Consider the following 21,817-nt stretch of genomic DNA (forward strand, 5'->3'; position numbering starts at 1 on the left):
ATTTATTTTAAATAAATTATTTCGAGAATTCAAGACAAGTGTATTTTAAACAACTGGCTGCCGGTTGCCTTAACAACCATAACAAAGGTTGCCATGCGTCTCCCTTAGAGAATCAAGAATGTGGACTGTGCTCAAAAATAACAAAACACTTAAAACACAAACGGAGAATATATCCACATATTTGTAAAAATTAAAATTCTCCTTTAAATTTGATTGACTAAAACGATGCACAGAAACCATTATAATAATGTGCAACTCGATGGCTTGGCCACAAACCTGATGCGGCAAATGCCGGAGTCGAGTCTTCATCAGAAAGATGCCGGTGGGAATGAGCAGCAGTTGCCAATGTGGCCCAGCGAGCGAATTCCTCCTGGTGGCAGCGGCGCATTTCATGCCCCCAAGGTGGAGTACAGTAAGGAAACGGCCGATCTGCTCAAGTGTAAGTAAAAAAGATACTCCTAAACATGCGTTTTAGCTTCTTTTTTGTGGGTTGATTTTACAGTGCTGATGAAAGAGTCAAAAATGTCTATGATGGTACGTAAGCAAATCGATGAAAGCCTGCGCAATGGCGAACCGTTGCCATTGCCCAAGCCACCCCGCCCCAATACCAACAATGATCTGGATAAGGAGACTCAGGCCATACTTGAGCGTGCTCGCAATGCCAAGCGCAAAAACCTGCGACAAATTGAGGCAAGCGGCGCATATGAGAAGAGCTACTTTCGCCCTAAGCCAGACAATCGCATGGTGGGCGATAAAGCCAAGGCACGTCTGCAATTCACCATGGCTGGTATTGATTTGCCGGATCCAGCTGTGAAGCCATTGCGACGTCCCCGAGAGGATCGACTGGTTACCGAGGCTGATATCATAAATGAACGTGAGTCATCAAATGTGTTGTCCACACGACCAGTTATCAATTTTCATTTTATTACAGTGCTTGATCAAATTAATGAGCGTGCTGATTGGCTGGCTGAAATGGAGGCTCTGGGACAAGGCAAGAAATATTATGCCGAGATACACGATCAGATATCGGAGCGTCTGCATCGCATTCGCACACTAGAGACGAAGATGAAGATGAAAGCGCAGGGTGGCTATCGTTTTGTGGACTAGCATGGAGTCCATGAATAAAATGTGTTTAATGTTAAGCGACAGAATTAATGTTATCAAAAATAAATTCCACAAATTGTTGCAACGAGTATTAAAATTCAAAGCGAAATAGAAAATATTATAGCACACTTTTAGGCACTGTAAATGAATATGTTTAAATTTTAAAGCATACTTTTACGAAATGAAAATTATTGTGTTCGGCTTGGTTGACTTTTATAATTTTAGCACTTTATTTAACTTATTCACTTGACATATACATATATAATCAATTCGTTTCAATTTTGACTTAATCTGGCACACAATCAATGAATACATACAAAAATGCATACAGCATATTAACAATTCGACAAAGCCCAACGCAAAGCACTCACGAGTATTCATCATACTCTAAATCTTTTCTTGTTGTTTCTGATTATTCTCATGGAGTTTTGGCAAAACGAGCAAAAATACTACATTAGTTGACAAAATTCATATGGATTTGTTTAAGTAATCGAATAAATTAGTGGATTATATTTATATATGTGTATATACGTATATAGATAATACGGCTAGAGAATATCATCTGTCCTATGCTCTATGTGGTTTTTGTGTGTTGTGTATATATAATATATACTATATGCAACTGTAATGCTCCACTCAAAAATAGATATATTTTTGTGCTACAACTGTACAAGGATGTCTGCTCAACAGGATGGCATGTGACAGCGAAATTCGCCAGCAGCTTCAGCGAAACGATTTCGTATCAAATAACCACTGATGACTTCGGCAACCTCGTGTGGACGGTCCTCGTGTACGGCATGGCCACAGCGGGCTAAGACTTGCATTTGGAAGCGGCCCTGCATTTGGCCAACGGTAAGGGTGCGATCAAGTCCATCGATGCTGGCTAGCAACAACTGTTTGGGCAATCGCAAATTCAGGAACTTGTCGCTGAGACCCGAGAACCAGCCGACCCAATACTTTTCTGATTTGGCAAGATCTATACGCCAAGTGTAACTAAAATCAGGAAATATTAATTATGTATTTCAAACGAAGAAGTTTACAACTTACTTTTTGGCCGCATCCGTAGCTGCCTTGGTGGTAATGGGTTTCTTAAAATCCGTGCTTTCGGCGCCATCCTCGCCGGAATTACCAACCTCTTCGTCCTCGGAAATACTAAACGCATTGGGAAACATACTAGTGTGATGCGCCTCTTCGAGCACTTCATCTGGCAAGGGAAGATCATTCGTTGCGAGTTGATTCGTTGTGCAGCTGTTGAGATACAATAATTCGTAGCAATGAGAAGTTGCTTCTATAGCAAATGACATCATCTTCACTTACTTGATTATCTGCCCTGGCATTGAGACTTTGGCACTGTCCACATTACGGACTTGACCGCTGCGTATGCACCATTCGATGGCATTTGGTATACTCTGAAAATACTTTGGACGCGAGCGCAAAAAGCTCTGCATGCTGGCCAAAGCTTCCATGGCCGTGCCCTCGACAACATCGATGACTGTGATGCCGATCAGACTCGGCACCAAAGCCATATGGGCGAAGTGCACAGCAATTGCCCCGCCCATTGAATGGCCAACCACATATATTTGTGGCACCTCCTCGGGATACAGTTTCGCCACCAAATCACCAATGTCCCTGGCAACAATAAATAAACGAAATATAGAAAACGAAGAAAGCTTGAGCACACACACACACTTGTAAACATTCAACAGGCAAGTACACTTACTTTGACAAAGTGTCGGCCGACAAGTCGTCCTCGTCATCCACTTTGCTGTCGCCGTGTCCCCGAAGGTCAACGCACAGGCACTGGCAGTGTATCATGCTCGTCACCTCCGACTGCATAACAACAACAACAACGTAGCGTGTGTAATCAAATTAGAGAATGCATTGCATATTATCAAGTATACATACACAGAAGTGCGCCCAGGTAAGCGCCGAATATCCCCCTCCATGTAACAATAGTAAGACGGGGCCCGGTTTCTCGGGCTTTTTGGTGCGATAAACGCGAAATTTGCGTTGCCCATCCACGATTACATCTTCCTTTTCGGCAAAGAATTCGTTCCACATGCATGGCTTGTAATCCCGTATTCGTGACTTCTTAAAGGAGTCGCTGCAAGGCGAGTGATGTTATGTATCAATTAAATATTTGTATGTGTCTCTCTATCTCATCTCTCCCACCGCCCACATAAATAATATTCAAAATAATACTTACGCTCTACCAATGCGACCACCCGGAATTGTGGGTGGCAACTTGGACTTAAGCATTGTACGTTGTAAACTGGACATTTCGTACGATTGTCTGCGCAAAAATTGCGGAAAATAAGCGTTCTATTTCGAATATTTCAAATGAAAATTTGTTTTCTTGTTTCGTTTTCGTTGCTCTTCTGTGCTGGCCAGCGTGACCGCAATTTCCATTTCAAAACGTACTATTTTATCGCCAGTTAGATACCAAATATCTGTGGTGTATTTAACTATAAGTCTTATATAATGGTTACACTTCTTTATAGTGATGATTTTTCAAAATTGTTGGCTCGCTTTTTGAATTTTGTTTTAACTTAAGATTATTTTATAAATATTCAAAACAGTAAAAATATCATTCATTAAAGTATTTAAAGGAATATTGTGATTGCTCCTAATACTATGACTTTGTGTATATCTTTAACAATCGTTTTTAGTTCGTCTGTGATAAAAGAAATTCTTTAGATGCATAACTAATTAAAAACCTGTTTTACAAAGCGCATTAACAATCGTTGGCAAAGAAAGTGACTATTTGTTGCATGGCCAGAAGCTTGGGCATGACCTACTTGGAGACTTGATACTGATAAGCAGCATGTAAAGTAAACAAAACACTAGTGGCTGTCGCGTCTTTAAAGTCGCAATTTCGCTTCCCTTGGTATCAGACTAAACAAAAGCGGAACTGAACGCGCATTGCTGTTTAGTTGCTTGTTGGAAGTCGTCGCGTTCACATTCCGTATCAACATATAAGAAGTCTCATTGGCCGCTTTGATAACGTAACAGCCTCGTTGACACTTTTATAATTTAGAAGAAAACGTTGATAAAAAGTATATGGTGCGTATAGCACTAGATAGTGTCATTGAACTGTAAAAAAATGAAAAACAAGCAAGTACATTAGATGAATAACTACAACACTTGAACAAACCGCCATTAGAACTTTATTTATCTTAAGTCTGGCAACGCCCACAAGTCAGTTGTTATCGACGGCTTTCTTACTCTCCCTCACTGGCGCTCTCTTCAATTTATTCTTTCAGTATTCGCCGGCGCAGTAGGCAAAAGCCGAAAGTTCGTGCACTTTGCAGCTATTGTTTCAATTAAATTAATTGCAATTTGCATCAATTCCCCATAAAGTGCAACTGTAAAACATTTCCCAAACCGATAACAATCATATTACTCAATTGTTGCTTATTTTAATGGCATCAATGACTTTGTGATAAGGTGAGAGCTGATAACGCAAAACTGCACACCTCTCTACGTATGTCACACGTATGTATGTGTGTATGTAGTATGCACAGTATGTAATCAAGTGTGTGCTTTTATTTGTTTACGTACTCGTTTTTAATAGCGGGTATTATTGTTATTTCGGCTTAACCGAGCTCTGATGACACGTTAGCACAACACATTATTAAGTGCAATTTTTCACATTGGATTACAGCAGCGCAAAATGGCGACAAGTGACGAAAACAATTCCAGCCTGGGCGATGAGCACGTCGCAGTGCAGAAGCTGCAGCCACAGGCAAACTTCTATGAGCGCCTAATAAAGCTGGGCGCCTTCTACAAGCAACAATTCAGCAAAGAGCCGGACTTCTATGTGCGGGTGCCTGGTCGGTGAGTCCACACAGCAATATATAATTATAATTAATTGCATATTATTTTGATTTGCTTGCAGTGTGAATATCATTGGTGAGCATGTCGACTATTGCGGTTACTCGGTGCTGCCCATGGCGGTGGAGCAGAGCATCATCTTGGCTGTTGGTAGCGTCCCGAAAAACGATCAACTGCAGCTGCGTCCGCTAGACGAGGGCAAGTTCCAGATCTTCGATAGCGATCTCAACACCCTTGAGTAAGTTATTTCTGTCCAATACGTTTTACGACATTGTACTAACTTTATTTTATCTATTAGTATTAAGCTGCCCAAAACTGGCGGCCCAGCTTGGTACAATTACTACTTGTGCGGCATCAAGGGTATACAGGAGCAGCTGGGCAAGAAGTGGCGCCCCATTGGCATGCAGGTGGCACTCAGCGGCAATGTGCCCCTCGCTGCAGGTCTCTCCAGCTCTAGTGCGCTAGTCAGCGCAGCTGTGCTAGCCACAGCCCATGTGCAGGGCATGCATCTGGATCGCAAGCTGTTGGCCTCGATATCGGCAAGTTGCGAACAGTATATTGGCACGCACAGCGGCGGCATGGATCAGGCGATTGCCTATCTGGCCAAGCAGGGCTGTGCCCAGCACATTGAATTCCATCCGAAACTTAAGGGCACACCGGTCACATTACCAGCGGGCAGCTGCTTTGTGGTGGCCAATAGTCTGGTGCAGAAGAAGAAGGCTGCATCCTCGGACTACAACGAGCGTGTGGTCGAGTGCCGGCTAGCCACACGTTGGCTGGCCAAGTCACAGAAGTTGCCCAATTGGCAGGAATTCATACGATTCATTGATCTCGAAGAAGAGTGCAATTTGGACAACGCTGCGTATGCGCAATTAATTGAGAAGCAATTGAGTAAGCCGCTTTATACACGCGAAGACATCTGCGAGGCTTTAGGAATCACGGAGCAACAGCTGGAAATGGATTTCTTAACGCCCAGCACACAGCATATGCAGCAGTTCAAGCTGCGACAACGCGCACTGCATGTCATTCAGGGTGAGATTGAAATAAGCTTTTAAAACAGCAGTTATAAGGTAGAAGGTCGTAATAACTAATGAATGGATAGAAGAAGGCATTGCGGCCCATATTTCTTATCTGTCACTCTTACCATAAGCTGTTAGCGCTATACAATTTGTCGAGTTCAATCAATGCAGGTTAAATTTGTTGAATTGCCAGCGTAATCGTAAGGCTGGGGGCGATCATTTTAGACACATTCTGATTAACGTTGAATATCAAACCTCTCTCAATATATATTGACAAACTATACAGAAGGTGTTTCTTAGTTTATTACTTGTCTGTTTTGTTTCGACTCATTAATTCCCATTTTTTTTTTCCAGAATCTGGTCGTGTAGTAAAATTCCGTCAGATTTGCGAGCAGTTGCAGCGTCGTCCCAGCAAACAAGACGTTGAGCAACTGGGCAAACTCATGCAACAGTCGCATCACAGCCTCCGCGAGCTCTACGAATGCTCCCATCCCGATCTTGAGCGACTGGTGGCTCTCTCTGTCAAGCAAGGCGTCAGCGCACGTGTCACTGGAGCTGGGTAAATATTAATTTGCTTCATAAAAATGGTCTTGTATTACATGCATTGTTTTGGCTTGCAGCTGGGGGGGCTGCATTGTGGCCATGTGCGACTCGGTCAACGCTGCTGCGGATTATGTCAAGGTGTTGAAGCGTGAGTACTACGCTCAGTTGCCGACGCATCTTTTGGAGCGCTATCAGCCCAATGATTTCAATGAAGTCGTCTTTGCAACTGTGCCCAGCAATGGCGCTGAACTTTTTGTACAATAATCAAGACACAATTTGTAAGCAATTTGTATATAAACTTAGTAAACCCAAAGTACTTCCAATCAATGATGTTTGTGTGCATCTTGAGCAAGTGACAATCCAGCCATTAACAAACAGTTTTGATACGTTTTAGATTTATTAACATACTATAAACTAGAATACAACAAGGCACTTGGTGAATGAAAGATATCTGCGGATCTTCGGTTCTATCGACGACTCAGAAAGCCCGCGTTCTTAAAGATCTTGTAGACCTGGTCGCGTGGAATCCTTTCGGCCTCGCGGTGCACTACGGCCATCTCTTTGCGCGTCAAGAGCGATTCCTTGGCCAAATTGGCTGCAATCACGGGATCGTTGTAGAAGCGTGCGCTCTTAGAAAGTTCTGCGGGCAATTCGGATTCCCATTGGGCATTCTGGACGACTGAAGGATGCGCATCGGCTGTGGCATATCCTACATATTGGGATTCCGGCACATACGAAGGCTTCGACGAGGACAAGCCAAGAGCCTGATGATAGAAGAACTGGGCGTGTGCCAGAGTTAGGCAGCTAAGGAACAGGAAAGTTAGGCGGGTGGACAACATGATCACTGCAAGAGAGGACAAGAAGTTGGAGTTTGCAATTGCAGTTGCAGTGCAGTTGGCAAAGCATTCTATTTTTAGAAACCTAATAAATGATAGGCCTGATTTATGGGGCGCTGGTCAGTTGGCAGTTTTCTAATCTACAAGCTGCAAACTGTCAGTTACGTGCGTCATAAATTATTTACGGAAAAATCAATTATCGCCAGCATGTGGAGCAAGTGGAGCCTAGACTAGACACCGCCGAAGTTGCACCACATTGTTGCTGCTGTTGGTACTGCTGCAACTGTTGCAAGCTGCAACTATTGCTGCGTTTATCCATGAACTTTTTGCAATAGCCTTTTTTGCTGGCTGATAACACTTTAGACTGTTTGCATTGATCTCAATTGCAGCTGTCTTTGCTGTAATTGTTGTGTCATGCCGTGTGCTCCACTTTGCACTGATTTAATTCACACATTAACATAGTCACACACACAATTGGCTTGCTAAACAATATATTACAAGCTTGTCTCTGGCATTAAGCCAAAGTCAAGGTTGCCCACCACTTGAATGATTCTTTTTTATCGCATAACATCGCCCACAATTTGTTTGCTTTTGTTGTATTGTAAACTTGGCTCACTTCAAATGCTTGGATGCTGCAACAGCTGGCTGAGTTGAAACTGAAACTGTAACTGAATCTAGAATAGCGAGTTGTCGTACTTTTATGTGTTTGGCGTTGAATGCCACAAGAACGAGTTTCACTCACAACATTGAGACACTCGAAGCACTCAAAAAAAAAAAACGAATTCGCTCAAAAGTTGTCGCCAAATGCGAGCGAATTATTTTGCTTTTATTATATTAATTATGGATAAAAGAGCAGAGCTATATGTATAGCTCGAAGCCGTACTCCTATCTGACCTAGGCCTAGGCAAAAGTGTTCAGCATTTGCAATTAAAGGCAATGAGTTTTTCAGTTGTCTACAGTTTCTCATGCTCTACTAAATGCCCGCCAAAAAAGGTCGCAAGTTTTGCCGGGGCGCAGGCGCTGTTAGCTCAATTATTACGCACACACACCTCCAACAAGCAACAACAACAACAACAAAAATCTGCTTAGAATCCAAATCCCAAGCAACGCTTTCGGCTTTTGAAAGTCTCGATTGACCCTGAAAACTTAATGCTCAACTCGATGTCTCAATCTTTGTCTCAGTCTCCATCTACGTGGTGAGCTGCACATGTTTGACCCTAATTTGTTGTGGTTGCTTTTAGTTGGGGGTTATTCAACCGCCTGATCTCAGCTGATGCGGAAGCTTTGCGCCAGGGTGGATAACTCCGAGTCTCAGTCTTGATCACCCTTCCTCGCCTTGAACTTTGCCGTGTAGGCGGTGCTCAGGTGCGTGGCGTGGTATTTACATTGTTTTGGATTCGGATCTTGATTTCATTTTCTTGGGAGTGGTACCAAACAAATTTGTCTTTATTTATTGCCCGCGTCGAATTTGATATTTAATTAATAGACATTTTGTAGTTGCATATTAAACAGGCCAATGGTTAACGCTGCATTGTTTTGCACACACAAAGATAAACTGTCAAGCTGATTTTAATGAGCTCGATCTCTGAACTTTATGAGCGCGATTTGAACAAGATGCAAGATTTAATAGCAAATAAAACTATTATAGATAAAACTAAATGAATTCACTGCATTTGTACAACTAAGTAATCATTATTCATTAATGCTAGAAATACTTCAGCTTTTAACTAAACCCTATATAGATCTAATAAGTAAATAAATGGTATAAAAAGATAATAAAATGGTCAAGTTTAAATAACTTTTTGAGTGAAGTTAGAAAGATATACGGTCTTTTAAATGTTTTATTAATGCTAACAAAAGAGCTCAATTTAATTGCTGTAATTTACATGAATTACTTTATCTATTTAGTAAGCCAAGTTTTACTTCCCTTACGCAGTTATTTTTGGCAGATACAGTCAGTTGTATTTATGGACAGCCTTCAGAGTGCATTTAATGTTGTATTTATTCAAACTCGACATACACACACACACTCTTTGCACACACAGAGACACATTTAGACTAGAGCGAGAGCGAGCTCAAACGCACTCAACTGGACGCAGTTGTGGTGGTGGACGCCAAGGACGCCTTATGCAATTTCAAATTCAAGAGCACGCAATTTGTGGTGCAATGCTAACGACTTTGTCCGTACATATGTGTGAACATGCGGCGTATGAGCAATATCACATCCGCTTTGCCAGTGTCGATGTTAAGCATACGCACCATGTGCCGCTCTCACCGAACGGGGTGAAAGTGCGCAGTGCACTGACTGCCTTGAACAACGATATTAGCACGGAGAACAGGAGAGAGAGAGAGAGAGAGACACGTTGGCCTCCATTAGACATTGCCGGCTTTCAATTGCAGCCTGCAATTAGCACAGTGAGAGGGCATAGTGAGAGAGTGAGAGCGTCATGCTCGCTCTCCGTTGCACTAGCTGTCGATGTGTGAGTGCATTCGCATTCGCATTCGCTTTGGCAAATCGAGCTGTCGTTCTGCCTCAGTTGTCGTTGTGCAGCGCGTCGCGAGGTTTGTCTGTCGGTAAAGCATTCGCAACAAAATGCAACAACAACAAAATTAAAATTAACACTTTTATTTTGCAATTCGGTGCAAAATCAATCGCAGCATAAGCACAAAATATTATACAATAATTAAACAAGTAACACAACATACATAAATATTTGCGCACTGTGCCCAATTTAAGATATCTGGCGCAATGTCGCAAAAATGCAGTCAGGGCACAAACTGATTTATTGTTTGGGGCCACCGCAACATCAACTTCAATCAATCTTCAGTTGGCCAGTGAAGCGCAATGGCCACAACGACTGCACAAAGGACAACAGCAGCAGGAGGACTGACCAATGGCGCCATCCTTCAGCCGCTGGCCGGCATCAATCCGTATGAGGAGGACATTGAGCATTTGCGGCAACTGCTGAGTGTACGCAATGTGGTGACCTTTGACATTGGACGCATCGCATGCAGCGCGGGCAGCAGCAGCGGCGACAATTACATGTCCTTGGTGAAGCGAGTGACAATTTACGATGTGGCTGCTGCTGGCAGCGAGGCAGATGGCGCCAACGATGGCGAAATGATGTGTAAGTGACAAAGTGACAAGAGTAGAGCAGACACAAACAGTTAAAAACGCAAGTTGTGTTCGTTCAGTTTATTGATTGCATTGTTGTTAGCGTCGAGTGACCTTGTAACACGCATTCTAAATGCAATACACTCACATGTAGATATAGGCGACGTATACGTAATATACATTTGCTAAAGGTCAACACGCACACTCGCCCACTCACATACACTACTGCAACGCAGCAACTGAGCGGCTCTCTCACACACACACCACCACCAACACCCAAACAGTAGCGAGAAAACAATTTCATTCATAAATTCTACTACAGCGCGTAAACAAAAACCAGCTGTTCGAACTGCACAACGGAGCGCGCTGCTCTCTTGTCTCTCTCTCTCTCTTCCGACTCTCGTTTTTCTGTTTTGTTTTTGATGCCGCATTTGAATTTAGTCTCGCATTAGGCGGAGAGCAAAAAGACTAATACGGAATATACAGTGTCAATCGAATGCGTATTCAAAGGTAGCAATAAATTAAGAAGCTGCCTGCCCTTACAACATGTCTTCTGTTAAAAGTCCTACGCAGATCAAATTGAGTTGGGTCACGCCTTTACATTAACTATAAACAAATTATACATACTTAGCTGGCGCATTCCCTGGCAGCTGGTCGGTCATCATCAAGCGACAGATTGCGAGTCTCTCGCGTCGACAGCTGTATCGCTGCGAAGAGGCATTTACCAATGAGATTCAGATGTACCAGCATGTGGTGCCGCTGCTCTGCCGCTACAGCCGTCAGCCCATGTTTCCTCAGTGTCACCTCGCCGACAAGAACGACGGAAGCTCCAGTGGCGAGGCCATCATTGTGTTGCAGGATCTCAAGGCGCTGGGATTTCGCATGCAGAATCGCCTGGCTGGACTGGAGCTACGACAATGTTTATTGGTCATGAAGGTGGGTTTTTGGTATGCGATTTTGCCAAGTAGCCATATGACTACCTCTACGCTTCTAGAAACTGGCGCAATTGCATGCAGCTTCGATAGCTGCTCAGCAGCTGGAGGCGGCTCAATTTGCCCAGAAGTGCGCACAGATGAAGGAGATTGTATACTGTCCCGAGGCAGCGGACTTTTACTCGCGCATCTTGGACACATCAGTGCAACAGGCGCTGGACAGTCTGAATGGCTCCAATACGGATGGGCAACTATCGGTGGCCATTCGCCTCATTGAACAACTGCAACCGACGCTCTTTGCCCAGCTGCAGCAAAGCATCAATGCGGCAGCAGCCACTCCATTTAGTGTGATCTGTCATGGTGACTTATGGCTCAACAATCTGATGTTTCGCGCACAAACCGAAGAGGTCATTTTCTTTGATCTGCAGGCCATGAGACGCAGCTCACCGGTCTTCGATATACTGCATTTCATCTACACTAGCACACGCCGACAACTCCGTGACATCCACACGGATACCTTGCTGGCTGCTTATGCAGAGGCATTGCACATGGAGCTTGCTCACCAGCTGCGCCAGACGCCGTCTGCCAAGCAACTGCCGGAATTGTACGACGTCTTTTCGCTGCAGCGACTTAGCGAGGAGTATGTGCGTCATGTGCACTATGGACTGGCCATCTCCATGTGGATACTCCCGGCGGTGACGTTCGATGCAAACAATATACCCGATTTAGATGAGATCAGTGAACAGAATCTAACAGGCAAGGAGATTAACTGTACCCAGAAGTTGACGCCAGAGTATCATGTGCGCATCAGGGAATTGGCGCTGGAGTTCTACGAGCATGGCTATCTGGGATAAAATGATGTAGTATTTGTATTTATATAACCATAGCACATAAGTTTGTTTGCTTGTTAATAAATTTAAGTAATAACTGATTCCGTTAGTTACCAGAGTATTATCTGAGAATGAATTTAACGTGTTACCTATCCTGTAAGCAGCACAACTTCATTAATTTCGCATAGCTATTGCAGCACTTGTGGCTTCCTTTATTACCAATAATTCCTCACTATTGTAACTTAAACAGAATTTTGTTATCAAATGTTTATGGTATTTTGTTTCTTTTGTGGTGTTTGTTGGGTTGATGGTAATTATACTAACAAAAAGCCGGAGTCTAAAAGCAAAAACAAATTAGAAAACGCTCCAAATTGAACGTTTTTTTTCATATAAAAGCAACATCAACATGGAATTTCAATAGAGTGGGGCTCATAGTTTTGATCATGTAAGCGTAGCTTGAAATCTTTCACTTGTTACCGCCACCGCCCCAACCAAGAAAGCCCTTGACAAAGCCTGTAATCGATGCACCCTTTTTGTCGGGCGACTCCAGTTTATCCTCTAGCGATGGTAGCTCCACGTAGTTCATGGCCAGATCGAAGAACAACGGCTTGCAGGGTATCGGCTCCATATCAGGCGTCAGCTTGAACACATTGGGCGCCCGAGTGTGGAGCGATTGGTCCTCCTTGTATTGCGAAAGGCGCTCGTACAGTGGTTTCGTTGTTTTCTGCGATTTGGTGGACACACCACCTGCATCCTCACTATTGTCATCCTCCAGCACGCTATAGGCATGCGCCGAGAACTTGCTGCCATCGATGGTAGACACCATTTTCTTGAGCTCCGCTTGCAACTGGAATTCGGCACATGCGTGGCCCTTGAGCGATTCATTCGCATAGTTAGAGGCGCGTTCGTAAAGCGCCACAGCCTCCTTCCACTTCTTCATGTCGATAAGCGTGAGTGCAATGTAATAGCAGCGGAAGGCCTTGAATGTTAGCGCCAAATTGGCTACTTCGCTCTGATATTGCGCATCCTCTTCCATGCCTGTGATTTGCTGCATTTCCGTCACGTTCTGCAGTATTATCTCATAGAGACGAGCCAGATCCTGGGGACGCACTCGCTTGCCATCGCCCTGAGCTTGCGTAGTTTGTTGCTGTTGATTGGGATCATCAAAGTTCAGCTTGGCCTAAATGCAAAAATGTTTGCAATTAGCTGAGCTTACAGTCAGTCGACTAAAGGGCAACTTACCTGGTCCACCAAACACAAGTTGCGCTGCAACGTTCGGCTGTGCCGAATATAACTCAAATATGCCAGCAAATATTGCACGCCAGACACTGTCTGTCCTGTGGTCAGAGAGCGTAGCTTGGGATCCTGTTTGATCTCGTCCCGCACTGCTTGAATGGCATCTTTGCAGTCCATCAATATGCGTTCGATCAGCTCAATCTTGGCATCCAATTTAGCGGTCTTGGCCAGCGATTTGTCGAGCTCCTGAGTGCTAAGCAGAAACAGACGCACCTTCTCAGGCCGTACGGTGACCTTACGACCACGCCAATCAATCGTCTGCAGTCCCTCGCTGCTCTCCGTCTTCGTTTGGCTGACCAGCACATCCAGGTTCTCCAGAACTCCCTGTGCGCGCAATTCGAGTATCTCATCGATCTTGCCGCCACTAGCGCCGCCACTAATATTGTAGGCGCAATAGCGTAAATTCGGTGTAAACTCGTTCACCTTGGCGCGATAAAGCTCCTGATCATCCTCGGGCAGTGCCTTGGCCAGGTTCTCGTAGACAACTTGGGCGCGTTTCAAATGTTCACCGGCAGAATCCCACAACTGCAGCTCAAAGTGCAGAGTGCCATGCATCCAGGCCACGTAGGCTTCGCACTCCAGCTTGGTGCGTGCATCAAACACCTCAGTCTAACAAATGGAAATAAATTGTTTATTAACAGCAACAATGCGTACAAAGTTCAATTGAACTTATGACTTCTACTTACATTACACAGCTCCTGCAGCTGTAGAGCATAAAAGCAAGCGCGCCGCAGCTTGTTGATCAAATGAAAGCGCTTTCGCAGCTCAGTGTTCGCCTCCTGTTTCAGTTGCATGGCATAGGCCCAAGCACGTTCTGCACTGATCAGCGGTATGTGAATGTAACGCTCGTCTGCCTTTTTGCCGGTGAGATGGGCCAACGTAACATCGCGACGCTTGAAGTGACGCTTATCGCCTTGGGGATACTTCAATGCCTTGCGCAGGCGACGAATACGGCGTGTGCAGTAGCCACGATAGCGTTGATAATCACCATGTCGCAGACCATGTTGTTGCTGGGCATCCTTTATCATGTGGAGAACTGCAATAACAGTGAAAGTTCAATTCAATTTGCATATGCAGCAATTTCTACATTTTTAAGGTTAGTTGTCAGTGCAGCTCCCCCTTTGGTTGGTCAACGAGAGGGAGGGAAGCGGGTGCTCACACGCACTTACTTTCGATGGTGAAGATTTTCGTGGGTTCTGTTACGGCAGTGCCGCTGTCAGTTTTCTCCACATTTTCACCACTATTCGGCTCCTCAACGACCATAATGTTTGCTATGCCAGGTGCTTGCAGACGTTCAAATCGAGAGATTTATTAAACAATATACACGGATGCACGACGGTCGTCGTCGGGGAATCGTCGCCAAACGTAAACGTCATCATTGTTTTCGATTTACAAATCAAACTATCGATACTTATCAACAACTATACGATGTCGGAAATGATATTAGCTGTCAAATCACTCAAATCGAAACAAATGTGCTTATTATAATTTTTTAAAAAATATTTAAATATTTGCATTAAAACTCAGTTTAAATTGGGTACGTTTTTGAACTTTTTTATAAATGTTTACTTTTAGGTATCGATGTTTTCCAGCAACTTAGTCAGTTACTCAGCACTTGTATTTAGTGTTGTGCATTCCCTTTGAAACTTGTGGCTGACGACGCAAGAGCGTGGCGTTGAACGTTCGCCAGTTTTAAATAAATTTCAGCCTAGTTCGTAGGTAAATGGAATATTAATTAGTGTATTAAGTTAACAGATAAAGTGTGGCGAACATGACAATTGTCGAAGCACATTGGAAGTCGTGTTGAAAGCTATTGTTTTGAGGTTATACTTTCACTGCACAGCAGGTTCCCTCACCCGCGCCCTCGTCATTGCACTAGTTTTGTTTTGACGGTCGTTTAAAATCGTTTGTGCAACGTTGACAATACTCCCAAGTGTATTGTGAAATTAATTGAATCAATTTGCCATTCACAGCCACAAAGCCAGCCAGTCATGTCGCGCAGAAAGGACAACGAGGAGACAGACAAGCAGACGCGTATTGCCATCGTCAGCGATGACAAATGCAAACCGAAGCGTTGTCGGCAGGAGTGCAAGAAGTCATGTCCAGTCGTGCGCATGGGCAAGCTCTGCATCGAAGTGACGCCCACCTCGAAGATAGCTTCATTGTCCGAGGAGCTCTGCATCGGTTGCGGTATCTGTGTCAAGGTGTGTGATGCTAGCATTCTTCTTTCTAGAAACAGCTGTTTGTAATCGCCTTTGTCTCATTTCATTACAGAAATGTCCATTTGAGGCTATCACAATCATCAACTTACCCAGCAACTTGGATAAGCACACAACGCATCGTTATAGCAAAAACTCGTTCAAGCTTCATCGCCTGCCCATTCCCCGACCTGGTGAAGTTCTTGGTTTGGTTGGTCAGAACGGTATTGGCAAATCCACGGCGTTAAAGATTTTAGCCGGTAAGCAGAAGCCTAACTTGGGTAAATATGCCAATCCCCCCGACTGGACGGAAATTCTTGCTTATTTCCGTGGATCGGAATTGCAAAACTACTTTACCAAGATATTGGAGGACAACTTAAAGGCTTTGGTTAAGCCTCAGTATGTCGATCAGATCCCCAAGGCGGTGCGGGGCGCTGTTGGTGAGTTGCTTGACAAGAAGGATGAGCGTGATCTGCAGACGAAAATCTGTGACATGTTGGATTTGTCACATATTCGAGATCGTGAGATTTCGCAGTTGTCTGGTGGAGAATTGCAGCGTTTCGCCATTGCTATGGTCTGCATACAGAACGCGGATATCTTCATGTTCGACGAGCCGTCCTCGTATCTGGATGTGAAGCAGCGCTTGAACGCTGCCTTAACCATTCGTTCATTGCTGCATCCTACCAAGTGAGTGATGAGCTTCCCTAAGCATATATATATATATATATATATTACATGTCACATTTTTCAACAGATTCATTATTGTTGTGGAACACGATTTATCTGTGCTCGATTATTTGTCAGATTTCATCTGCTGTCTTTATGGCGTGCCTGGCTGCTATGGCGTTGTCACTATGCCCTTCTCTGTACGTGAAGGTATAAACATTTTCCTCGACGGCTTCGTGCCCACGGAGAACATGCGTTTCCGTACCGAATCCCTCACGTTTAAGGTATCAGAGTCGGCCACTGAGGAGGAAATCAAACGTATGAATCATTACGTTTATCCATCCATGGTGAAAACTCTAGGCAAATTCGAGTTGACGGTAGAGAAGGGTCACTTTAGTGACTCGGAGATTTTGGTGCTGCTCGGAGAAAATGGTACCGGCAAGACCACGTTCATTCGAATGCTGGCTGGTAATCTGCAACCGGATGGAGAAGTAGAGCTACCCATGCTGAACATCTCGTACAAACCGCAAAAAATTTCACCAAAATTCCAAAATCATGTGCGCCATCTGCTGCACGACAAGATTCGCGATGCTTACGTGCATCCACAGTTTATTGCGGACGTGATGAAACCAATGAAAATTGAGGAGATCATGGATCAAGAGGTGCAGAATCTTTCCGGTGGTGAATTGCAACGTGTCGCTTTGGTACTCTGCTTAGGCAAGCCAGCTGATGTTTATCTGATTGATGAACCCTCTGCGTACTTGGATTCCGAGCAGCGTCTGGTCGCTGCCAAGGTTATTAAGCGGTTAGTTTTTATTTTTTTGTTTTGTGTAAATTTGCTCTTTCTGAAGTTATGATTCGCATTTTGCAGCTACATTTTGCACGCCAAGAAGACCGGATTTGTGGTGGAACACGATTTCATTATGGCTACCTACCTAGCGGATCGTGTGATTGTTATTGAGGGTCAACCGTCGGTGAAGACCACCGCATATTCACCGCAATCGCTGCTAAATGGCATGAATCGCTTCCTCGAACTGCTGGGCATTACTTTCCGTCGCGATCCCAACAATTTTAGACCGCGAATCAACAAGAACAACTCGGTCAAAGATACGGAACAGAAACGATCTGGTCAGTTCTTCTTCTTGGAAGATGAATTTTCGGGTTAAAATTTGTAATTTTATGAATGCCGTCAGCGTTTGTTGGATAACTCGTATTTTTCATTCGTTTAATTGCTCCTGCGTTTCTTTCTTTCTAAAAAGTTTACATTATCACTTTTTGCATTTTTTAAACAATGAACAACAACTTTCAACATTTCTTTTGTTATTGTTGTCCCAAAATCAAAAATTACGAACAACCGATCAGCCGACCATCAACATTTTTAAGTGAGTTTTATACAATGCTTATTTACACCGACAATTCAATGGTATGAAAACAAAATCAATAGGCAAGACATTTTTGTATAGTGAAAATAAATTAATTTACTTTATAAAAAAACGGCAAATGGACTGCATTTTTATTAACAAAACCAAAACATTGCCTTGTTTTTAAAAACAGTTTGGATTTAGGCGTTACAGGTGGCATCAGTGTCTACGTACATGGTGAATGGCAATTTCTGGTCAGGGATTCAACGAATAATTTTAAATAATTGCGCTCAATGTATTTCTGCAAAATAAAACGTATTTATTGCACTTAAATTGTTAATTAGCATAGTACACTCAAAATACACACAATAGAAATATAAAATATGCATACAAATTACATAAGGAATTACTATGATTTGAAATACGATCACAATTCGAAACAAACAAGTTATAATGCATCAATACTAACTACAAACATTTATGTTTATACAAACACACATTTAAATATATAATATATATATGTATATATAGAGCAACACATTTACAGCTTAATTGATGTCCTCTGTTTGGTTTTATCAATATATTCATTTTAAACGCTTTTCAAGCAATACATTTTTGCGATTGAATCAAAATATACAAAATACAAACGTTTCGAAAAAGGCAAATCTTTTAAATTTTATAATGCTAAATTTGATCGCTGGCTTAACTGTATTTCAATTACCATGCTTTAAGTACTATTTAATAAATTGAAGACTTATCATGTTAAAAATTCCATAAGTAAATGCGTCAAAAATTGACTCAAATTGTTAAACATTTGATAATTTGCCATTTTGTTTGGGTTTCATTTTAAAGCACAATACAATATGCAAGAGAGCGCTTTGAGTTAGAAAGTAAGAGAGACAATTTAAGGTAAACTGTATTTAGTATTCTATAGATTAAATGGACTTTTGTCAATACGATTGAGAGAGCCTGTTCGGATCCAATAGTAGATCACGTTGAGATTTTGTTTGTTATGTTATTTCAGCACATTTGTTAAATGGAACTTTTAGAGACTTATTTGTTACTTCTTGAATTTTGTATACAAAATAAGATTTGCTTAAATAATTTGTTTTAAAATGGCTACAGAAAGTATCAAAAATAAGTGTATATCTTGTATGTGTATAATAGTGTATATATATTAAGAGAGACAGCTACTAGAGGCAGCCAACAACTTTATGCATCATCCACTTCGTTGATAAGTGTCATCACTTCTTGGCTTAGCTCCAAGGCCTGTTTGCGCAGTTTCAGAGCCTAGAAAAGAAAACGAATTTACAATTCACTTGTTGAGCTAATAATTAAGTAACTCACCTGAGTTCTCAGCTCCTTTTCATTTGTAACCAGCTCTTGTATTTGTGTCATTGTCGATACCAAGTTGCGTTGATCAATCACCCAACGTAAATAGAGTTCTACAAATGTATTTAAGATAGTTCCAATTAATTTGTAATTATTATTTGTATTAAATAAGCACCGCTCCACAATTCCAGGCTAATTGGTGCCACAGAAGGCCAAATCACAGCGGAGTTTGGCTCATATAACGGATTCAGCAGAGTTTGTAGCACGTCTGGCCGATTAAGGTAAGACCACAGACTCGTGGTTCTAGTGTGCACTTGTAGTTCGTGTCGCTCCCGTTCTGAGTCGCATAAGAATGTGCCATATTGTGAGAAGTAGCTGTGCTCGAAAAGCAATATCAAGAGCTGGGTGCTAAACTCAAAACTGCAGGGAAACTGCGTGTAGAGTTGATAGATGCAGTCCAAAAACAGCACAAAGGTAGCGCCAGAGTTTTTATTGCGTGTCTGATGCGGCGTATAACAGGAATATCGGTGACGTGAGGCAAACGGATGGCCCGCCTGAATCCACTCCCGCTCTATCAAAGCTTGCAAGCTAAACACACAATTTTAAATTAAATAATTAGTAAGTCAATAAGACACTAACAGAGACTAACCCGCGCACAGTGCGACAATCCGGATTGAGAATAATTTGCACCAGCGATGTGACTATCAGCGTAGAGTCCAATCCCTTGGCGCCATGCACTAGCACCGGACTTCCCTCCTGATCCAGGCACTGAGCCACCACACACGAGGCATTCAGAGAGTTAAGCACTAGACTTAGCCAGCCGCTGTTCTCCAGACGCGTTAACCATTTATCGGTGGTGCATCCGGTGTCATTGCACGCCTCAATTAGCTTGGCGAAACTGTCAAGAATGGCTGCCGGTGAACTTACATTGCCAATAGCGCGATTTACCTTTTTCCACTGGGAATAATGCAAGTCAGTTTCCGTATTTGATTTGCCTTTGCCCCATGTATCCACAATAAAGCCTTTTTTACTACGACCCAGCACCAGGTTGAGTATAGCTTCGTCAGCACGACAGCGCTTGATGCCCTGTATGGACAAAGGTTGTGCGCTACGCATCAGCGTGGCCTGGAACAGATGCAGAGAAAGATACAATTATGAAGACTTAATTTGATTATAATGAGTGCAATTAAACGTACGCCGTTCTCATGTCTGTAGCTTAGCACAGGAAAACGGCCGCCATCGCGGAATGCAGCGGAGAGCGCCAGTTGCTCATCGCTAATTGCTTTAGGTACAATCAGAGTGGCGCCATATGTAGCACAGACACCAAAGTCTTTGTTGACGTGGCTCACGCGCCACTCACAGGCGGTGATGTTGCTACCACCCATCAAGGCAGCTGCGGCATCCAAGGCAAAGCCATTTTGCAGCGGATGTGGAATGCTCGTTGCCAAGGCAGATGTTGAAGGCGTGCATATGGTTATATTTGCCACATTGGGGGATGACGCGCCACCCACACTCATGCCGCTAATCAGTTGTGCGAATTCCAATTCCGGACTGTAAAAAAAAAGCCGTTTAAGAAGCAGCATCAAAATGTGTTTGCTTGATACTGACCGAAACATAGTATAGCCATCCTCTAGTATAGAATACATGGGCCTATAGAAGAACGGATAGTCGAGCTCGGGATTCTGTATTGCGCTTAATGCCTCTAAAGAGGCGGACACGTTGAAGAAGTCTTTGGCATATTTAATCTCGAGCGCTATAATTCTCAGATCCTTGCATTTGAGCGTTATGATGCCGCCCATGACAATGTTCTGGCCCATGCTCGGTTTCTTCTCCACGCTATCGATGTTCTTGTGCAGCAGCTGTGTAATTGGGTTAATTGGCAACTTGCCGAATCACTGAACCAACAAACATTCCTCACCCATAGCTCCTGGCTGTTCTCCTGTCTTGCACTGAGCAGCAAATGGTGACCGGTTATGCAGAGGGTGCCCTCAACTGTTGCATTCGCTGTTGTTGTGTGCAGAAACACCCCATCCAATTTGGGTGTTTTTATCAGATCAGCAAACTCCATGTCCTTCTGCCTGCTTCCTTCCACCTTTCCAGTTCACTTGCCCACTCAACAATCATTGACCAACCAACACACAACATACACAAATTTGCGGCTTTGCCTTTGCCACCCACCGTGTGGTGATTTTGTTCACGCTAATTAACTTTTTGCATTCTGCCCGTGGCGCTGCCGCAGTGGCAGCTATGTTGATGTTGTTGTTCTCGCTGTTGTCGCTGTCGCAGTTGTTGCCACTTGATTGCTTCTTCTTCTGGTTCTTATTCCGCCTACCCGCCTTTTCCCACTCTGATTTGTACCGCACACCAAGTTAACAGCAGTGTGGGCGTCACAATGTATAAATACGCTATGCTAACGCTACTCGACTATTGCACATATGCCAGCACTTAATACACGCTGTAGCAACAATTTCTCACCTTTTATAGAATTATTTAGCATTTAAATAGCATTCTTTTGTTAACTTTACTAGCGATAACGGTGTGTTGCCAGTCACACTGATGCGCGCACACAGCAAGAACAAAGCTTACGCAGCCCGCATTTATTTCCTAGTGACGGCGTTAGGTAAATATAAAAAACAACTTCCAAATGCGCGCGCAATTCGAATAAGAGCAATGGCGCACTTCTCTATATACGAAAAAAAAACATTTTTTTAATATATAATATATACTTTTATTTATACGTAAAAGTAGATT

At 43.3% G+C, this 21,817-nt stretch overlaps 8 protein-coding genes across 10 annotated transcripts; 4 read left to right on the forward strand and 4 right to left on the reverse strand.

Annotated features, from left to right (window-relative positions):
- Positions 1 to 121: 121 nt before the first annotated feature.
- On the forward strand, positions 122 to 3,393 carry LOC133840351 (UPF0193 protein EVG1 homolog). The gene is made up of 3 exons (XM_062272132.1): positions 122 to 439; positions 503 to 874; positions 932 to 3,393. The coding sequence occupies exons 1-3, from the start codon at positions 226 to 228 to the stop codon at positions 1,105 to 1,107; spliced, it is 762 nt and encodes a 253-aa protein (XP_062128116.1). The 5' UTR covers positions 122 to 225; the 3' UTR covers positions 1,108 to 3,393.
- On the reverse strand, positions 1,582 to 3,452 carry LOC133840349 (protein phosphatase methylesterase 1). The gene is made up of 6 exons (XM_062272129.1): positions 3,311 to 3,452; positions 3,010 to 3,208; positions 2,825 to 2,934; positions 2,422 to 2,733; positions 2,152 to 2,352; positions 1,582 to 2,097 (listed from the first exon to the last, which is right to left on the reverse strand). Exons 1-6 carry the CDS (start codon positions 3,382 to 3,384, stop codon positions 1,788 to 1,790), a joined length of 1,206 nt encoding a protein of 401 aa, XP_062128113.1. The 5' UTR covers positions 3,385 to 3,452; the 3' UTR covers positions 1,582 to 1,787.
- Positions 3,453 to 4,029: 577 nt separating this feature from the next.
- On the forward strand, positions 4,030 to 6,820 carry LOC133840345 (N-acetylgalactosamine kinase). Of its 3 annotated transcripts, none has more exons than XM_062272125.1 (6): positions 4,030 to 4,167; positions 4,769 to 4,941; positions 5,003 to 5,176; positions 5,237 to 5,970; positions 6,312 to 6,516; positions 6,578 to 6,820. In XM_062272125.1, the coding sequence occupies exons 1-6, from the start codon at positions 4,165 to 4,167 to the stop codon at positions 6,762 to 6,764; spliced, it is 1,476 nt and encodes a 491-aa protein (XP_062128109.1). In that variant the 5' UTR covers positions 4,030 to 4,164; the 3' UTR covers positions 6,765 to 6,820. The 3 variants fall into 3 exon arrangements, with proteins under 3 accessions (XP_062128109.1, XP_062128110.1, XP_062128108.1); XM_062272126.1 differs by lacking the exon at positions 4,030 to 4,167 and adding an exon at positions 4,388 to 4,551; XM_062272124.1 differs by lacking the exon at positions 4,030 to 4,167 and adding an exon at positions 4,576 to 4,599.
- A 17-nt stretch (positions 6,821 to 6,837) lies between these two features.
- On the reverse strand, positions 6,838 to 8,093 carry LOC133840352 (uncharacterized). Its single transcript, XM_062272133.1, has 2 exons — positions 7,953 to 8,093; positions 6,838 to 7,344 (listed from the first exon to the last, which is right to left on the reverse strand). Coding segments are annotated over exons 1-2 (378 nt in total). The 5' UTR covers positions 7,954 to 8,093; the 3' UTR covers positions 6,838 to 6,967.
- A 1,760-nt stretch (positions 8,094 to 9,853) lies between these two features.
- On the forward strand, positions 9,854 to 12,454 carry LOC133840346 (uncharacterized). The gene is made up of 3 exons (XM_062272127.1): positions 9,854 to 10,464; positions 11,083 to 11,387; positions 11,446 to 12,454. Exons 1-3 carry the CDS (start codon positions 10,182 to 10,184, stop codon positions 12,235 to 12,237), a joined length of 1,380 nt encoding a protein of 459 aa, XP_062128111.1. The 5' UTR covers positions 9,854 to 10,181; the 3' UTR covers positions 12,238 to 12,454.
- LOC133840343 (signal recognition particle subunit SRP68) lies at positions 12,392 to 14,888 on the reverse strand. The gene is made up of 4 exons (XM_062272122.1): positions 14,679 to 14,888; positions 14,196 to 14,545; positions 13,456 to 14,118; positions 12,392 to 13,393 (listed from the first exon to the last, which is right to left on the reverse strand). Exons 1-4 carry the CDS (start codon positions 14,770 to 14,772, stop codon positions 12,680 to 12,682), a joined length of 1,821 nt encoding a protein of 606 aa, XP_062128106.1. The 5' UTR covers positions 14,773 to 14,888; the 3' UTR covers positions 12,392 to 12,679.
- Positions 14,889 to 15,085: 197 nt separating this feature from the next.
- On the forward strand, positions 15,086 to 17,622 carry LOC133840342 (protein Pixie). The gene is made up of 5 exons (XM_062272121.1): positions 15,086 to 15,228; positions 15,483 to 15,713; positions 15,784 to 16,394; positions 16,462 to 17,178; positions 17,245 to 17,622. The coding sequence occupies exons 2-5, from the start codon at positions 15,501 to 15,503 to the stop codon at positions 17,537 to 17,539; spliced, it is 1,836 nt and encodes a 611-aa protein (XP_062128105.1). The 5' UTR covers positions 15,086 to 15,228; positions 15,483 to 15,500; the 3' UTR covers positions 17,540 to 17,622.
- LOC133840344 (myotubularin-related protein 9) lies at positions 17,244 to 21,629 on the reverse strand. The gene is made up of 7 exons (XM_062272123.1): positions 20,985 to 21,629; positions 20,675 to 20,925; positions 20,263 to 20,617; positions 19,716 to 20,191; positions 19,242 to 19,654; positions 19,082 to 19,179; positions 17,244 to 19,024 (listed from the first exon to the last, which is right to left on the reverse strand). Exons 1-7 carry the CDS (start codon positions 21,132 to 21,134, stop codon positions 18,947 to 18,949), a joined length of 1,821 nt encoding a protein of 606 aa, XP_062128107.1. The 5' UTR covers positions 21,135 to 21,629; the 3' UTR covers positions 17,244 to 18,946.
- Positions 21,630 to 21,817: the final 188 nt, after the last annotated feature.

Source organism: Drosophila sulfurigaster, chromosome 3, assembly GCF_023558435.1.
Source record: "Drosophila sulfurigaster albostrigata strain 15112-1811.04 chromosome 3, ASM2355843v2, whole genome shotgun sequence".
NCBI classification, from domain to species: domain Eukaryota; kingdom Metazoa; phylum Arthropoda; class Insecta; order Diptera; family Drosophilidae; genus Drosophila; species Drosophila sulfurigaster.

Bases quoted from the DNA above. Each gene is read 5' to 3' on its own strand.
- LOC133840342 (XM_062272121.1), top strand. From the start codon at position 15,501: ATGTCGCGCAGAAAGGACAACGAGGAGACAGACAAGCAGACGCGTATT. The intron at 16,395-16,461 runs GTGAGTGATGAG...ATTTTTCAACAG, and splicing joins TCATTGCTGCATCCTACCAA to ATTCATTATTGTTGTGGAAC. The intron at 17,179-17,244 runs GTTAGTTTTTAT...CGCATTTTGCAG, and splicing joins GCTGCCAAGGTTATTAAGCG to CTACATTTTGCACGCCAAGA.
- LOC133840346 (XM_062272127.1), top strand. From the start codon at position 10,182: ATGGCCACAACGACTGCACAAAGGACAACAGCAGCAGGAGGACTGACC. The intron at 10,465-11,082 runs GTAAGTGACAAA...ATACATACTTAG, and splicing joins CAACGATGGCGAAATGATGT to CTGGCGCATTCCCTGGCAGC. The intron at 11,388-11,445 runs GTGGGTTTTTGG...CTACGCTTCTAG, and splicing joins AATGTTTATTGGTCATGAAG to AAACTGGCGCAATTGCATGC.
- LOC133840343 (XM_062272122.1), bottom strand. From the start codon at position 14,772: ATGGTCGTTGAGGAGCCGAATAGTGGTGAAAATGTGGAGAAAACTGAC. The intron at 14,546-14,678 runs GTAAGTGCGTGT...CTGTTATTGCAG, and splicing joins GAAAATCTTCACCATCGAAA to TTCTCCACATGATAAAGGAT. The intron at 14,119-14,195 runs GTAAGTAGAAGT...TCCATTTGTTAG, and splicing joins AGCTGCAGGAGCTGTGTAAT to ACTGAGGTGTTTGATGCACG.
- LOC133840349 (XM_062272129.1), bottom strand. From the start codon at position 3,384: ATGTCCAGTTTACAACGTACAATGCTTAAGTCCAAGTTGCCACCCACA. The intron at 2,935-3,009 runs GTATGTATACTT...GTTGTTATGCAG, and splicing joins TTACCTGGGCGCACTTCTGT to TCGGAGGTGACGAGCATGAT. The intron at 2,734-2,824 runs GTAAGTGTACTT...TATTGTTGCCAG, and splicing joins TCGGCCGACACTTTGTCAAA to GGACATTGGTGATTTGGTGG.
- LOC133840351 (XM_062272132.1), top strand. From the start codon at position 226: ATGCACAGAAACCATTATAATAATGTGCAACTCGATGGCTTGGCCACA. The intron at 440-502 runs GTAAGTAAAAAA...TTGATTTTACAG, and splicing joins AACGGCCGATCTGCTCAAGT to TGCTGATGAAAGAGTCAAAA. The intron at 875-931 runs GTGAGTCATCAA...ATTTTATTACAG, and splicing joins GGCTGATATCATAAATGAAC to TGCTTGATCAAATTAATGAG.
- LOC133840345 (XM_062272124.1), top strand. The intron at 4,942-5,002 runs GTGAGTCCACAC...ATTTGCTTGCAG, and splicing joins TATGTGCGGGTGCCTGGTCG to TGTGAATATCATTGGTGAGC. The intron at 5,177-5,236 runs GTAAGTTATTTC...TTTATCTATTAG, and splicing joins AGCGATCTCAACACCCTTGA to TATTAAGCTGCCCAAAACTG.
- LOC133840344 (XM_062272123.1), bottom strand. From the start codon at position 21,134: ATGGAGTTTGCTGATCTGATAAAAACACCCAAATTGGATGGGGTGTTT. The intron at 20,926-20,984 runs GTGAGGAATGTT...CCAATTACACAG, and splicing joins AGAACAGCCAGGAGCTATGG to CTGCTGCACAAGAACATCGA. The intron at 20,618-20,674 runs GTCAGTATCAAG...TTTTTTTTACAG, and splicing joins GATGGCTATACTATGTTTCG to TCCGGAATTGGAATTCGCAC.